The sequence below is a fragment of the Pinus tabuliformis genome, chromosome X (genome assembly GCF_031772625.1).
Source record: "Pinus tabuliformis cultivar Carrire ecotype Pingquan chromosome X, CPIR1, whole genome shotgun sequence".
Lineage (NCBI taxonomy): Eukaryota > Viridiplantae > Streptophyta > Pinopsida > Pinales > Pinaceae > Pinus > Pinus tabuliformis.
In genome coordinates this window covers 167,764,275-167,781,055 of record NC_142308.1, presented here as the reverse complement: position 1 = coordinate 167,781,055, position 16,781 = coordinate 167,764,275, and the positions used below count along the sequence as shown (strand labels likewise).

At 34.6% G+C, this 16,781-nt stretch overlaps 1 protein-coding gene across 1 annotated transcript; it reads left to right on the top strand.

The window, feature by feature from the left end:
* The first annotated feature begins 585 nt into the window (after positions 1-585).
* LOC149138991 (uncharacterized) lies at positions 586-2,022 on the top strand. Its single transcript, XM_089450545.1, has one exon. It carries the CDS (start codon positions 586-588, stop codon positions 2,020-2,022), a length of 1,437 nt encoding a protein of 478 aa, XP_089306671.1.
* Positions 2,023-16,781: the final 14,759 nt, after the last annotated feature.

Below are 16,781 nucleotides of genomic sequence, written 5' to 3'. Positions count from 1 at the left end.
TAAAGAATCACAAAAAAGCTATGCTATTCACGATGCTATGCTATTCAAAATTTAATATTGTACACTTCATCCCAAAGCCTTACCCACCATACCTAGGGAAAGGAAGGGAAGGGAAAGACCTTAGCCACCATAACCCCAAGGAAGGGAAGCGAAAAGCCTTAGCCACCATAAGCCCACGGGAAAGGAAGGGAAGAGAAAGACCTTAGCCACCATAACCCACGGGAAAGGAAGGGAAAAGCCTTAACCAACATAACCCCACGAAAAGTACCTGCCAAAAATATATTTTTATCATCTTTATCATATTAAACTTTCTTTTAAGTGGACCCACCAAAAAAATCCTCAAAGTATTCCATAAAGCTACACCAATCCTATGATATTCATGATTTAATACTTGACATGTCGGCCCAAGCATTAGAGAGACGTAGAGAGAGAGGGGGAGAGGGGAGCGTATTAAAACATGATCCCAAGGTAAAGGCGAAAGTGAAAACTATGAGCAAAGTTGGAAGGTCAGTCTAATACTTGGCGTGGCTAGAAGAGAAGAGAAGGCGACTGTTGTTACTCTTTTCTAATTTCAGAGTGAGTGCCATGGATCGTTATGCTATTGTTGAGGAGTTGGGAAAAGGAAGTCACGGAACCGTTTGGAAGGCAGTGGATAAGGTTACGGGCGAATTTTGGGCCATCAAGAGACTCAACGGAAACTTCTCTAGATATGAGGATTGCGCAGAGGTGAATTGTTTAGCGGATTTGAGGTTTCATCCCAACATACTTTACCTGCATGATGTCATATTGGAGGGCACCACGTTGTACGTGGTGCTTGAGCTGATGGACTGCGATCTGTCAGAACTCCAGAGGAGAGGGAGAGGTCGTTCGTTCTCCGAGGACGAGGTGCGAAGCTTTTGCTTCCAGATTTTGAAAGGGCTTCAAGGCATGTCTTATGAAAGATATTGTCACAGGGACCTGAAACCACAGAATTTATTAGTGAGGGGAGGTACGTCTATTAAAATTGCTGATTTCGGGCTGGCTACTAGAATATGGAAGAATAAGCCACTGGAATCATATGTTGGGACACGACCATATAGAGCACCCGAACTTTTGCTTGGATCCACTGAATATGGTTTGTCCAATGACATTTGGGCAATGGGCGTTATCATGGCGGAGCTGTTCACTGGTTATCCAATATTTACAGGCTCTAACGCGCTACATCAGCTGCATAGCATTTGCTCTGTCATTGGTTCTCCTGATACCCAAATTTGGCGTGAGGGGTTACTGCTTGCCGACTTAAACGGTTACAGCTTTCCAGAAGAGTTTCGGAATGTTGATTCCACCAAACAATTGTCATCTCTTCTACCGACAGCAAGTGCCCTGGCAATTGATCTCATAAACAGTTTGTTGTCGTGGGATCGGAAGAGAAGGCCCAAACCTAAGGAAGCACTGCAGCATCCATTTTTCTACGCCTCCTCCTGTCTATTCCAACCTATGTCTCTCTTGCCAAATCACGAGAATCCTGTTGGTCATACAGTTCTGTCATCTGATGTAGAAGGGAGAAGTTGCAATTGTTATTCTTATTTTGTTGAACAGGTTACATTTACAGAAGAAGGTACATTGCAGATTAATCCAATTGTTGCAGCAGTAGGAGTGCAGCAACAGATACCATTTGAATATGCCAATCACGAAGGTGGCAACAACAGAGCAATTCCAACCTATTCCTCCTCCTCCTGTTACGACATGAAATTCCAACCTATTCCTCTCTTGCCAAATCATGAGAATCCTATTGGTCATGTGTCATCTGATTTAAAAGGGAGAAGTTGCAGCAATTCTTTTTCTTATTTTGTTGAACAGGTTGGATTTACAGGAGAAGGTACATTGCAGAATAATCCATTAAGGGCTGCAGGCGGAGTGGAGCAACCGATAGCATTTGAATATGCCAATCACGACGACGGTGGCAACAACAGACCAACAGTGGACATGTTTAGGTCGAGTTATTCAATTTGGCAAAAGAATAGTTACCTGGGCTCATATTAAATTCCCGCCTCTTCTTCACCTCAAAATCTGCCATCACGCCCATTTCCGGGTATGGGCCCGAAGCTCATTGTAAACCCTCCCGATAATGGTAATCACGAAGATGCGAACAACCCCCGATCAGTGGACCACTTGAGGTTAAATTCTGAACATTCAATTGGGCAACAGTGTAATTATGTGGGGTCATATGGAATTCCTGCATCTGTGTCAATAGAAAATCTGCCAGCATACCCGTTTCCAGGTATGGGGCCGAAGCTGTTTAATCGACGAAGAATGCCAGTTAATGATGATAAGATAACCTAATCCTCAATTAGGGTGTGGTGATGAGAGGACGGTAGTAATGCATCGACTATTCAAATCTGTCAAACGTGTCGTCGAATCAACACTCGAATCGGCCCGGAAACCTTCCGTTAAGAAAGATGAGCTCTCAAATTGTATGAGCTCCCAAGATGGGATATCTTCATTGCGATTGTGCTTTCGGGCACCCCATCCTGTCCGCAAACGGGCCATAAATGAATTTGTCCTTATAATTCCTTAAAATGTAAACATTGCATTGTTGTTCAAATGTTAGATTTCAATAATAATTTGATTAAATAATTTATATACAAAATGATCCTTGTTTGTTAGGAACAATACTTGTTTGTTGAGAACCATATATGCAACCTGGTTGGTTTCACTAGTGTGAATATCTAGTGGGTGGGGCCGGCATACTTATATGCAACCTGGTTGGTTTCACTAGTGTGAATATCTGGTGGGTGGGGCTCGGTGATTCTCATAATAAAGTTAAACCCTTCTTCTCAATGCATATTCAACATTCATCTCCTTGAATCATCTCCCCATACACTGCGCAGTAACCATGTTAATTAAACTCAAGAAGCCATGGGGAAACATGGATAGAATTGGAAAGATATAGAGAAGATTACTGGGTTGGGTTGGGTTGATCGTGATTTTGTGCAAAATATATCAAGCTTCTTCCCACCACAACATCTTCTTTATTATTATGTAAAATATGCCATCTCATCTTAACTTAACTATGTTAGTAGAAAATTCACAACATAATAGTGAGTACAAGTCATGTTTTTTATTTTATAATTTATAATATTAAAATTACAATAATAATTTTAATGTTAAAAAATGAAATTTTAATACTTTTTGTGTTACTAAATTTTATGTAGTTCAATAATGTTATTTTTAATAATAACAGAATTATATTTACAATAACAAATTAAAAATAGTAATCATAAAAAAATATTGGAAATAAAATTATTCCATATATATTATAGTTTTATATCAAATTTATTAAGAGATAGAATAATTGAAAGTTAAAAGTAATTAATTTATTTTAGGAGGGCTATATAGAATTCTTTGGCTACTTAATGTAGAGTCTACACATAGCATGCAAAATTAATATTGTTGATATTCCTTTGTGTAATTTATTCTATGTTTAGTAAAGATGTAATATTTTAAAAAATATATTATTTAAAACAAAAACCTTATTGCTGGGCATAAACAATTTTTTTCAATATTCCTATCAAATAATATAATTTCTTCATTGAGAAGAATAAAGTAATTTAAATCAAAATTTTTCCTACATTTTTACTCTTCCTCCTATAAGAAAAACAACTTAGAAGATAATTTCCCCTTCATTACCTTAGAATATGATGCTCACATTTTAAGGAATGAGGTAAAAATTCTTTTTCTTGGGGATTTCAATGCTAGAACTACTACTTATCAAGCTTTTCTTTCAAGTAATAACTCAAACTCTAACCCCCTTTGTGACTTAACTTGTAAATTCCAAATAAATTTTGAAGAAATAACCAAGCACCTATTTGTTAATGAGCTAATTGAGCTTTTTCGTTCCCAAGACCTTATTATTGTAACAATATTAATAAGTGGCCTACATCTCGCGAGATCACTTGTACATTCATGGGCTTGGCAACAACCTTGTGAAATATGTAATATTTGATAGACAAGTTCTCAACCTCATGAATGACCGCGAGCCTAATTATGACCACAAACCCTTATTCTTAACCCTAAACCATGGTATACACACTAGCCACATGCAAAAAAATGGTGATATCCGAAGGTATATTCACTTTGACAAAATTAAAATGGAATCTTCTTAAAAGATAAACACGGGATTCAATTCTCCTAATTATAATGATAACATTGATCTCATCTACCAAAACTTTGCTACAACCCTCTCCAAAATCGTGAACAAATTTTCTACCAAGATATCTTGTAAAAAAACAATAGAACTTACAATCCTTTGTATTATAAGGATTGTAACATTACTAGGAAAGCAATTAGAGATTCTAATGGAATTGTAAAGCTTGAAAATATGAGTATGTAAAAAGATATGATCAAAAGGAAAAGAAATATTATATAAATAAGAGGCAAATGTGTCTTCTTAACCTCTCTAAAGTTGAGCCCAAAATGTTTTTGCCGAATATTTTTGTCGCTAAAATGTGAGAAAATAATTTTATCCCCTTAAAGAATTGGATATTTATCTTAAGAATATTTATGACTCCCTGGACACCATGGGAAACATGATAAAAGCTCCTTTAGAGCAAGATACATTTTCTTTTGAAGACATGGAGTTCAAGCTTGGAAACCTTGCTAATGGGAAATTTAGGGATATTGAAAGTTATGAAGCTAAAATTTTCAAAATGGGAAGGTCTATCATCATCCTTCACATACAAAAACTCCTCAATTTTTCTTTGAAACACAACTTCCCTAAGACTTGGACACAAAGCCTTATTGTCCCTATCTTTAAAATAGGGGATGAAAACATTCCCTTTAACTATAGGACTATCATTATTAGTCACATTTTAGGTAAATTATATGGGCTAATTTTGGAAAAGAAGATTAGAATTTGAGTTGTAACTCATGGTAAAAGAGCTAAACAGAAAGCTAGCCTTAGGAGGCATCACTCAACTATTGGCCACTTTTTCACTCTTAGTACCATTCTCAAGGAGTGTCGCAATAGTAAAATTGATATCTTTAGTTGTTTTGTTGACTTTAGAAAAGCTTTCGACACCATCCCTTGTGAGAAGTTATGGAAAAGGCTCGAAGAGATCATGGTTCCTCTCAATATCGAAGTTGTTGTATCTAGGTCATAAAATAATGTTATTGCTACACTTAAGACCACCGAGGGTTGCTCTCAGGAGACTAACAGAAATATCAGAGTTAAGAAAGGATGTCTCCTAACCCATTCCCTTTGTGACATTTACATTGATAAGATAGAAGAATGTTGAGAAGCTATAAGATTCAATGAACCCCAACTCGTTGGTATAGTCATTACTTTTTTAGTGTATGATAACATTATCATTCTTCTTATCGATAGGCCTAATGATCTTGATAAACAATTTAGAATCCTTCATGATTACTACTCCAATATGGGTATGGCTATTAATACTAACAAGGCTAAAGTCATGATAATTAAATGTAAAAAGAAAAACTATGATAATTTCATTTGTCATTACAATTACTTGGAGAAGGTTTCCTCATACAAATTTTAAGGTATTTACATTCTCCATCATCTCAACAGGAACTATAGATTGAGAGAAGGATTACAAGAGGGTGGAAATATTACTGTGAGTTTAAAAACAATTTTAAGTCGACTCATCATTGGTTTTCAACTAAAAAAAAGTTCATCTTCGAAACTCACCTCCAAATTTATGGATAACATGTGGGATGATAAGGCATTAGAGGGAAAAAGGAATCTAAGATATTACAAGGAGGCGATCAACCCCACTTTTTCTAACTAGAACTATATTTTCATCTTAACCAATGCTAAGAACAAAAATTAACATTTCGAAGATAAGAACTAATTCTCACGATCTTGAAAGTGAAATTGGATGTTGGTTATTTCAGAAAACACCTTGGAATGAAAGAATATGCCCCCTTTATGATACCAAGAGAGTTGAATATTAAAACACTTTCTCTTGGAGTGCCTAGCCCTTACTCACATCCGCTCTCCTTTTTAAAACATTTTCCACACTACCGACCTTCATGACTTGTTAAATGAGTGAAACTACAATGATCTCATAATGCTTCCCTCTCTTCTTTTTAATCATAGAAATAAAATATTAAAGGGACCTAGTTGCCCACTTTCCTTATGAAGGCCTGATAGACTTTATCAGAGTTTCTGGACGTTAACCATCATCATCATCATCAATAATATATAAGCATGTCAGTATTTCGTTAGGGAGACCAGACCATAGAATAAATAGCACTCTTCGCAAAGGAAAATGAGATCATACTTGAAAATAAGGTGAGATCATATTAAAAACAAGATAGCCTAGTTGGGAGAGATCGTTATATAATTCAAAAACAAAATGACCATGAGCATAGAAAAACTAAGCCTAGGAGTCAAAATACATAGCAACCACCTCAATTCGATTTTCTATGTTGTCGGGTGTACTACTAGCTTGTGGAGGAATTCTCAGACGATGCTCAATGAATCTCATACGCTAATCAAAGTTCATTAGATGTTGGTGGAGGTACTTTAGGTAGTCTAAGGTGTTAGCTTTATGCTCAGAACAATCCTACATAAATCTAGCTAGAAGAAAATTTAGATGCTAATACAAATAAATGGTAAACAAACCTCCCACATGTATGTGCAACATCTACCACCTAGTGAGAAAAAGCTACCAGGACTTCTATTTTTGAAAGCTACTATCAATGGGAGGACCTTTCCTTTCCATCTGAGAAACTTCTTGTTGAATGGATCTGAATATGAGGTCCATGGAGGATCGCTCCTAATATTGGGTGGCCCTAAGCGAAAACAAACACATTTTCAACGCATGACTCTGACCTAGTACTACATACTAAGAAGGACACGAAAAAGGAAGAAATGTGGGTAATAACCTCATGAGAAAGATCCACCTAAGGGAGTGGTGGGGGAAAAAGGTAATAAGGAAAAGGGGAATAAAGATGGAGTATTAAAAAAACATTAGTGAACAACAAGGAAACAAAGAGGAAAAGGGAATGGATTCATGTAAAAGGTGACCTAGAAAGGGAGGCTAGCATGAAGAGGTAAGCACCCACTTGTGAAGGAATAAATGGGGATACAGGAATACAACTAGAGATCGAGAGGGGAGTAGAGCTTAAGAAAGAAGCCTTAAATATAGAAAACATTAGAGAAAGAGAAAGATAATAATAAATGGATTTAAATTTTGAATCAAGGGATAAAAGTTGAATCATAAATCATAAATAGAGCAACAATATTCATACTAGGTGTTACATAGTATTTCGTTATGCCTCTTGAACTTCCCTATGACATACCCTAAAGTTCCTGAAACATGATCATTATACAATATACTCATCAATGTATACAGCTCAGATCCCTCCATTAAATTTGCCTGGAAAATATCTAGAGCTTTTCGTGAAGAAATAGCTCATGAAACCATAAAATGAGAATCATCGCCCTTATGAAGCTCAAAACTGCGATGATCGCCTACTGCACCTTGTTAAGCAAGTGATGGCATCACTCGGGTCTCTATAATACTCGTGATGGTCTCAAAAAGAAATTTTTCCCAAAGAGGATGAGAAGCTTCGTGATCTAGAAGCTTCGAGAGCAGCGAGATGGAGGTGGTTTCACATAGATGAGGTATAATAGTGCTTCAAGAGTCTAGCTTCCATAGAGGGTGGTTTCAACCTTGCTACTATGATCTATGCATGATCTAGTGTTTTGACCAATGTACAAGGTTGATAAGCCCATAAATAAAAGAATTGAAAAAAAATAAAAAAAAACTCTGACCTGAAAGTTAGGGGGATCAAGAGAAATTTTCCATGGAATGCCAAGTTCATCAAACGATTTTAATAATATTTAAGCTACTAAGAATTATAATGGATGTTGTGATAGGACCTAGAGGGATTTCACTGAGGTTAGTTGACCAGAGCCCCTTGTGGTGAAATTATTGAGCTGAGGATGAAGCAACTAAGGTGAGAAAGGACTATCTCGTACCAAAAATTAGGTAGGCTTACACCAGAAGGAGATCCATTTTTATAAATATTCAAGTGAAACTCATCCCCCACATAATGATGGGACTTTCTTAGTCATTGTCCCATTAGTTGGAATTTTTAAAAATAATTGGTTGTTGGGGAACACGCTCGGTTGAAAACCCGCTGCTCTAATTTCAAAAACCTAGCAGTTATTTTATTGGGCGCATTGTAATGAGTTTGGTTTATGGTTAACTACTAGTGGCATATTAAAATTTTCATATGGGTTGGGTCACTGCATTGGGCAGGTTGGCCATCTGTCCAGCACGGGTTCAAACCCAACCGACCCATTTTAATACATGGTGCCATATATATATGGTCTTTGAAACGACATGGCCATATATAAAAATACATGAGGGGTTGGCAGGGTTAGTGGCCTGCCACCCCATCTATATATATATATATATATATATATATATATATATATATATATATATATATATATATATATATATTATTAAAATTCCATGAGAATATTTTTAAGGTCATTAGAAAAATTAAGTAGGCAACAAATTTTCCTTTTCTGACCGCCGAAAATTGTCACCATGATCTATCAAGTTTTCACCTCGTTAGTGGCTGCCAATGGGCCTAGTTTGACCAAAACTTTGATTGGCCATAACTTTCACATATCAACTCAGATTGAGGTGTCATTTGCACTGTTGGAAACCTTGTAATGAGATTCATTCTGACCCTAGTTTCACTTCATTTCAGTGACTTAGACTTTTGAGAATTTTCAAAATCACTACTAAATTCTAAGCATTTCTGGAGAGACCTAGATCACCCCTTCCCTTATAACCACCCCATTTGGGCTATCAATCTCTTTCTCGATTAGCTACCAACATTCATATTTAAGGGTGGAATCCAGTAAGTGTATATCCTAGATTCCAACAGGACGAGAAAACTTATAGAGAGTCCAGTCATCCATGATTTTCCAATAGATCTACCACCTTATAGCCTATGTGATGAACATGGAAGGTCATGGTGTCTAAAATGTGGACCATAAGGGTTGAGGATTGGTAAATGAATGCTTCTAGTCTCTATCTCTTAGATATTCTATGTACAGGTTTTTTGATCATGATGATGATTGTGATTTGAAAATCACCATCCAAAAATAGTTTTGAGTAATCCCAAGATTGTATAATTTCCAACCAAGTTATTAGAGTGGCCAAACAATCCTCTCAGAAGACATGGAGCAGACAACATAACAATAAATTTTTTTTCTATTAGCCCATTTATGGAGCCCCCATATAGCTCAACCCGTAACATTTTTGTCCACAATAGTTTTGAGACAAACCAACCAATGTGGAGAAAGGAGAAGAGGAAGGCAAAGACCCTTAGAAAAAATTATTAAGGAATTAAATGAAAAAGTAGGCCCGCAAGAACGATTTCTCTTTGTAGACACATGGAAGCATACTATTAGATGTTAGTGGAGTCCCCTATACAACTCATCTTGCAGGGCCTATCCTAGTAGTTTTAAAAGAGCCCATAAAAGAGGCTAGTGGGATGACGCAATCCCTATGGGTGGCAAGGATAAATGGATGATAATTGTTTCTGGGTATGGGCTCGAAGTTGTTTAATCAAAGAATGCCACATGATGATAAGATAGAATAATCAGGAGGGATGTAGTGATTAGAGGATTGGTACTAATGCAAATACAATTAGTGCACGGATTGTTCAAATCTGTCAAACATATTTGAATCAACCCTCAAGTTGGCCCTGGAACCCTTTTTTAAGAAATTGTATGAGCTCTGGGATGGGATGTTCTCATTTCCATTATGCTTTCGGTCATCTCGTCTGCAAACACGGAATAAATGAGTCTTTGGGTCCTTGTAATTCATTAAAATGTAAATATTGCATTGTTTTTTAAATATTAATTAAGCCGTAAGGCATTCCCCTTTGAAGACAACTCTCTCAGCTGCTACTGTGTACCCTTATGCACCATCAGATCAAATGTTAGATGATTAAAATGTTTTAGACCATTAGATCCACTACCTAACTACCTAAATAACTACTATCTAACTACCTACCTAAATCAATAAACCCTACCCATCTCTTTCACCTCACTATGAAATACAAACTTCTCTAGATATGTGTCTCTCTCTCTGAATGAAAAACACAGTGGTGGTAACTCCTCTGCATTGTTGAAAAGTGGGATGTGTCTCTCTCTCGGAATGCAAAATACAGTGGTGGTAACCTTTGGAATGACCAAGGAGTGGGATGTGTCTCTCTCTTGGAATGAAAAATACAGTGGTGGTAACCTTAGAAATGGCCGAGAGGTGAGTACTGTAATCTGGATCAAATGAAATACGAATCTCTCTAGATATTTGTGTCTCTCTCTGAATGAATTAAAGTTAATGGGACTTCTATAGAGGGAAGGTGATATTGTTAAGATCATAAGGGCTTTGAAAGATAGATTCCTTGATACATCCAAACATTTTATGTATTTTCTTCTATGCTAGATTTTATTTTCATGTGTGAAGGAATTATTGTAGAGGGAGCAACACATCATTTGGATCCTTGACTTCAACACAAAATTGAATCAGTGGATGTGACTATATTATTGTTGCAAAGGATATATGAACTTACAGTTGAAATGAAAAAGCCCTGCTTTATAATAGATTTATAATGCAATATATGAGGTTGGGGGTGGATGGAGATATTATATAAGATATAAAAATATTTTATTGCATAATATCTCCCCCAACCCCTTTGTAAATGCTTGTGCAAATATATTAGACACTATGTAGTAGCTAATTTATTTGAGCAATGCTAATAGGAAGAAATAATCAAGGATTTGATTGAGCTTGAGTTGAGCTTGAGTTGGTCATAACAGGGAGAAAAAAATTATATGAAGACTTAAATTAGGGTATGTATCACTGTGGTTTTGGGCATATGATAGTCCAACTAGAGCACTCATGGACAACATTATATGAAAACATAAATTTGGGTATTAGTTAAGGGGTGTTTGGTAGGAAAAGCACTACACCATACTTAGAATAGAAGATCCCCATTATATCAAAGAAGAATAAGACCTTAAAGAGGAGTAATCCACTAGACAAGGTATCCACATAGAGCATTCACGTGCATATTAGTGGCTGCGTATATTAACTCAAATAATAATTTAGTTGTATTAAGGGTTTGGAACCGGGGATTAAACTTTATGTGAGTATTAATTAAGGGGTGTTTCATAGGGAAAGCGCTACACCATACTTAGAAGAAAAGATCCCCATTATATCAAAGAAAAATAAGACCTTGAAAAGGAGTTATCCACTAGACAAGGTATTCACATAGAGCATTCACTTGTGTATTAGTGGCTACATATATTAACTCAAATAATCATTTAGTTTTATTAAGGGTTTGGAACCGGGGATTAGGACGGGGATTAGGATTCTGAAACTGTATAACACATGCTCATGTCAATGCTATGATTTCTACAACTTAGGATTGTAGGATGAACCTAAGACCAAACAATGTTTCTTTTTTTAAAACATACATGCTCATGTCAATGCTATGATTTCTACAACTTAGGATTGTAGGATGAACCTAAGACCAAACAATGTGTTTTTTTTTTAATAACTAATGAATGATGAAAAGATGATACACACAAGGAAAAAGAGGAGCCTATAAGGGGAGGGGATAAGTATTTGCATAATGTAAATGGAAGAACCTATTATGCGAGGGGAAAATTATTTGCATAATGTAAATCATTCATATTCTACCTTTACTAGTCTTTATCTTCAATGATCTTTTACATGTGATGATTCTTGTCAAATTATCCCTTATGGAGTTTCCTTTGCAACATCTAGTGCAATTGCTAGTTTTACTTTTCACTATTTATAATAAATTGACGATAATTTATTTAAATAATTTATATATATAAAGGCTCTTGTTTGATAGGAACAATGCTTCTCTTTTGTAAGTGAAAAATATCCTCTTGTGGGCAAAATATATCAAGCTTATTCCCACCTCATCATATTAATTATAGTGAAAAATATATCACCTCATTTTTACTATTGTAATAAATAAATAACAACAATAGTAAGTAAATCACAACATAAAAGTGAATACAAGTAATATTTTATTCTAAATATAATATTAAAATTATAAAAACAATTTTAATGTTAAGAATGAAATTTTAATAGTTTTTGTGTTTGGAAGAACCAGAAATGTTGTTACATAATGTTAAGTTTGTCAATAAAAAATATTTTCCTTAACTAATAAACAACGATGACAAAAAAATTAATGGTAATAAAATTATTCAAAATCCACTTTAATTTTAAAGTGAAATTTTAAGCAGGGATATATAGAATTATCTAACCACTTATTATAGAGTGTATATATAGCACGTAAAATCGATATTATTGACATTCCATGATGTGTAATTAATTCTATGTTTAGTAAAGCTAAAATATTTAAAAAATAGTATTTAATTTTAGTGTTCCTGCTAAATAATCTAATTATATATCAACTTTAGGTAAAGGAAAATAAAGTAATTTAAATTGATTTTTTCCTACCTATTGAATTTTTATTGTGAGAGAGTCGTGCATTTATTAAATTGATTTTTTCTAATTCAAGGTATGAAGTAGATTGGTAATTCCTTCAATGTTTAATATGGACTTACTTGTAACATTTTAAACTTTTCGTGCATTTAAAAGATTTTCTTGCAGTGTACTTCTCAAAACTAGCATGAATTCATCATCAAACCAAATCTACCAAAACCCTAGAGAAATAACTAAGACCCTAAATAAATGCAATCTTTGGAGGTGAAAACATTTCTTCACTGAGAAGGAATCTTGCATCTTGAGAGATTTGATCCCCATTTTGAGAGATTGGATCCTTATCATAAATTAAGATGGATCTATAATTATTGTCCCAAGAGGAGCTCTAAAACCAATATGAGGGAGATGCTGTCAGACAATATTACATTTCAAATTAATTAAATAATATTTACACTAACAAATCTAAAAACAGTAACAACCAAAAAGACCAATGTTTGTGAAAAATAAAAAAAAATCAATTTCCACCATCGTCTTGGAATCAATCAAATATTTCAATGTCATATTAGATTTCATAATTTTATATAAAGTAGTTAAATTAAAAGATAAATTATATTTTTTCTTTCCATTATGAATGAAATGTTTAATTTATTTCATTATTAATATGGATTTGATATTCACTTTCTTCAAAAATATTAATAACAAAAAAGTGTGTAATGTGGCTTATAAATAAAATATTTCAATGTGTTTAATACAAATAGAATGAGCTAGAGAGCTCTTATTATTATTCAGTCAATAGGTTATTTCTAATTCAAGTTATGATGGAGATTTATAATTCACTCAATATTTAATATGTGCCTCACATGTAACAATTTAAACATTTCTTATAGTTAAGTGTGTTGCTCAAAACTAGGATAGGTTCATTTTTATTCTAGATATAACAAGAGCTTAAAGGAATCAAATCTCTCATGGTGAAAGTCTTTCTTCATTTTTTTACTCAAAATGAGGTTTTCATATTGAGATATTTGATCCCCCTAAACTCTTGATAGATCTCAACACTTGATAGATCCTAACTTAAGATGGACCTATGTTAATTATAAAATCTTCATGATAGTATAAATGAAATATTTAAGAAAAAAAACATGAAATGTATTAAAAAAACATTATTATGACTGCATCATAATAATACAAAAGCATGCAAGTATGTGAGTTTTGAAATTTCTTTCTTTCTTTTTTTATCTATTTTATTTTGTGGAAAAAAATATCGTATCTACTTCAAAACTAAGATTTACATGCGTGTTGTGGAGATTCTAGGTTATTCTTTCTGTATGGATATTGGATCATAGACAAAATTGAACTCTTCACAAAGCGGAAAGTGAGATCATACTTGAAAAAAAAATGAGATCGTAATAAAAATGAGCCAAACTCACTCGGAGAGAGAATTATACAATTTTACAAAATGACCATGAGCATAGTAGAACTAAGCCTAGAAGTCAAACGCTGTAGCAACCACCTCAATTGGACATTCAATGTTGTCAGGGCTATTACTTGTTGGTGGAGGAATGCCAAAATGGTGTCCCAATGAAACTGAAACAATGAATAAAGTTCTCAAATGATGGAGGGCATGCTCTAGCGAGTGTAAGATGTCAGCTCTATAATTCAAGGGATGAGGTAGATGTCATCTCTGGGGAGTGTAAGATGTAAGATGTAAGATTTCAACTCTATAATTCATGATTTCAAGTAGATTTGTATTTCTTGCAGTTCAAGGGATGATGTAGATGTCAACTCTAGGGAGCGTAAGATGTAAGATTATAAGATTTTAGCTCTATATTTCAACGTATCATGTATATTTGTATTTCTTTCAATGTTTAATATGGACTTGGATGTAGTTGAAAGATTTTATTTCTTTTCTTCTTAATAATATCATTGATTCATCTTAAATCCACATCTACCAAGACCCTAGATAAATAAAACCTGTGGAAGTGAAAACCTTTCCCCACTCAAAATGAGTTTTGCATCTTGAGAGATTTGATCCCTCTAGGAGCTCCATAGATCAAGAGTTAATATAGATCTATGGTTTTTATGCCAAGAGAAGCTCTACAACCAATATGAGGAAGACGTAATATTACATTTTAAAGTAATAAAATAATATTTACACTAAAACTTAATAATAGTAACAATAACAAAAAATATCAACATTTTTGATAAATAAAAAAATTCAATGTCCACAATCCTCTTGGACCCAATAGAATATTTCAATGTCATATTAAATTGCATAATTTTATATAAAGTAGTTAAATTAAAAAATTAATTATATTTTAACTTCTCATTATGAAGGATATGTGTAACTTACTCCATTATTAATACATATTTGATATGTAACACTTTAATGTGGATTATAAATCAATTATTTCAATACGCTTGTTCACTAAATTTTTTTAATATATATAAATAGTTATTATTATTATTCCATCAATAGGTTATTTCTAATTCAATGTACAAGGGAGATTTATGATTCCCTCGATGCTTGGTATGGACCTCACATGTAACATTTTAAAAATTTCTTAGAGTTAATAGATTTTATTAGTGTGTTTCTCAAAACTACCATAGGTTCATTTTAACTCTAGATCTACCAAGATATTAAAGGAATCAAATCTATCAAGGTGAAAGCCTTCATTCATTTTTATCACTAAAAAGGAGGTTTTTATCCTGACAGATTTGACCCCTCTCAACACTTTCTAAATCCTAAATTAAGATGGACCTATTCTAATTATAAAAATTTCATTATAGTATAAAAAATATATTAGCAAAAAGACACAATTTATTATAAAAATACATTATTACGATTGCACCATAATCGGGAGGACATCCATTGGTGCGGCAGTCACAGGAGGGAAATTTTTGAGCTAGGGTTACAATTTTGAAGAGTTCTTTCTCCATGGAAGGCCATAAAGGAGGGAGTTCCACTCCCTCCTACAAGCAGGTAGTGGCTAGCAAAGGAAAAAAACCAATAGAAGAGGACAGAGTTCCTTCAGTTGAAAGGCAGAAAAATAGTGAAAAGGAGCAGGAGGGCTTTGAACTCAATAAGAATAACAACTCTAAAGATAGCAATGAAATAGACAAGGAATAGGGCACAAAAGACAAAATCCAAAATGGACCATGCAAACCCAAGACTACTATCACTCCTAGAGTTGTTTTGAATGATCCTGCTCTGCAAGCGCATAGGGACCACATGCAAACTTATGAAATCATTTGTAAGTTCATGGGTTTATAGCCCACTAAAAAGGCACTACAAACTTGGATCAAATACCACTGAAAACTAAGAGGAAGCATAGAACCACATCTTGGGTCAAAGGGATTCTTTACTATAGTCTTTGTAAACATTGAAGATAAGGACAACGTTTTCGATGGAGGACCCTACTTTTATGCAGTAGAAGTAGGCCTATATATGTGACCTTGGATCATGAATTTTGTCCCAGAACGTGAAACTTTCACCTCGGTCCCGGTTTGGGTAAGACTCTACTCTCTACCTTTGGATTACTGGAAACTGGAATCCGTATCAGTCATAGGAAATAGTTAGGATGTTTTGTCAAAGCTTCTGAGGCCACCGAAGGGGAAAATACACATCCTTTGCAAGAATATGTGTGGAGATGTATCTTTCTGGAGCTCTTCCGGATGAGATAATATTGGAAGTGTTGGATGAGGAATGGGTTAAAGTTGTGGACTATGAGCACATCCCATTCAGATGTCGTAAATGTCATGAGCATGGGCATCTATTCAGAGATTTCCCTCTTAGTAAAACTGAAAACAATAGTAAAACCAACACCATGAAAGACAGTGAAAGCTTTTACAAAGTGATCTAGGAAGGAAAAGGAAGCAATAGGGGATCGAAGACACATGAAAATCACAGGCAACAAGCCAGTCAATATAGGTTTCAAGCACTAGAAGAGGAAGAGGGCATTACGAAAGCAGATCAGACCAAGGGAGGCAGTCCAGTGAACGAGGAGAATGGAGAAGAGGATGAGCAAACACAAAAAATTAATATACAGAAAGAAAATATGATGGGTGACACAAAGTTGGACATGGATCTAGAAATGACCCAGAGTGAGATGGAAATGGAATATCACGAACTATAGGAGATTATTGAGAAAGAGAATCTAGATCTAGAAGGATTCTTGAAACAAGGAACTAGGGAGGGAGTAGATTTGTTACCTCCAGAGGAGTTAAACAGAATTCAACAGTTGTTCTTATGGAAAACTC

Excerpts from the sequence above, each read along its gene's own strand:
- LOC149138991 (XM_089450545.1), top strand. The coding sequence starts at position 586 with ATGGATCGTTATGCTATTGTTGAGGAGTTGGGAAAAGGAAGTCACGGA.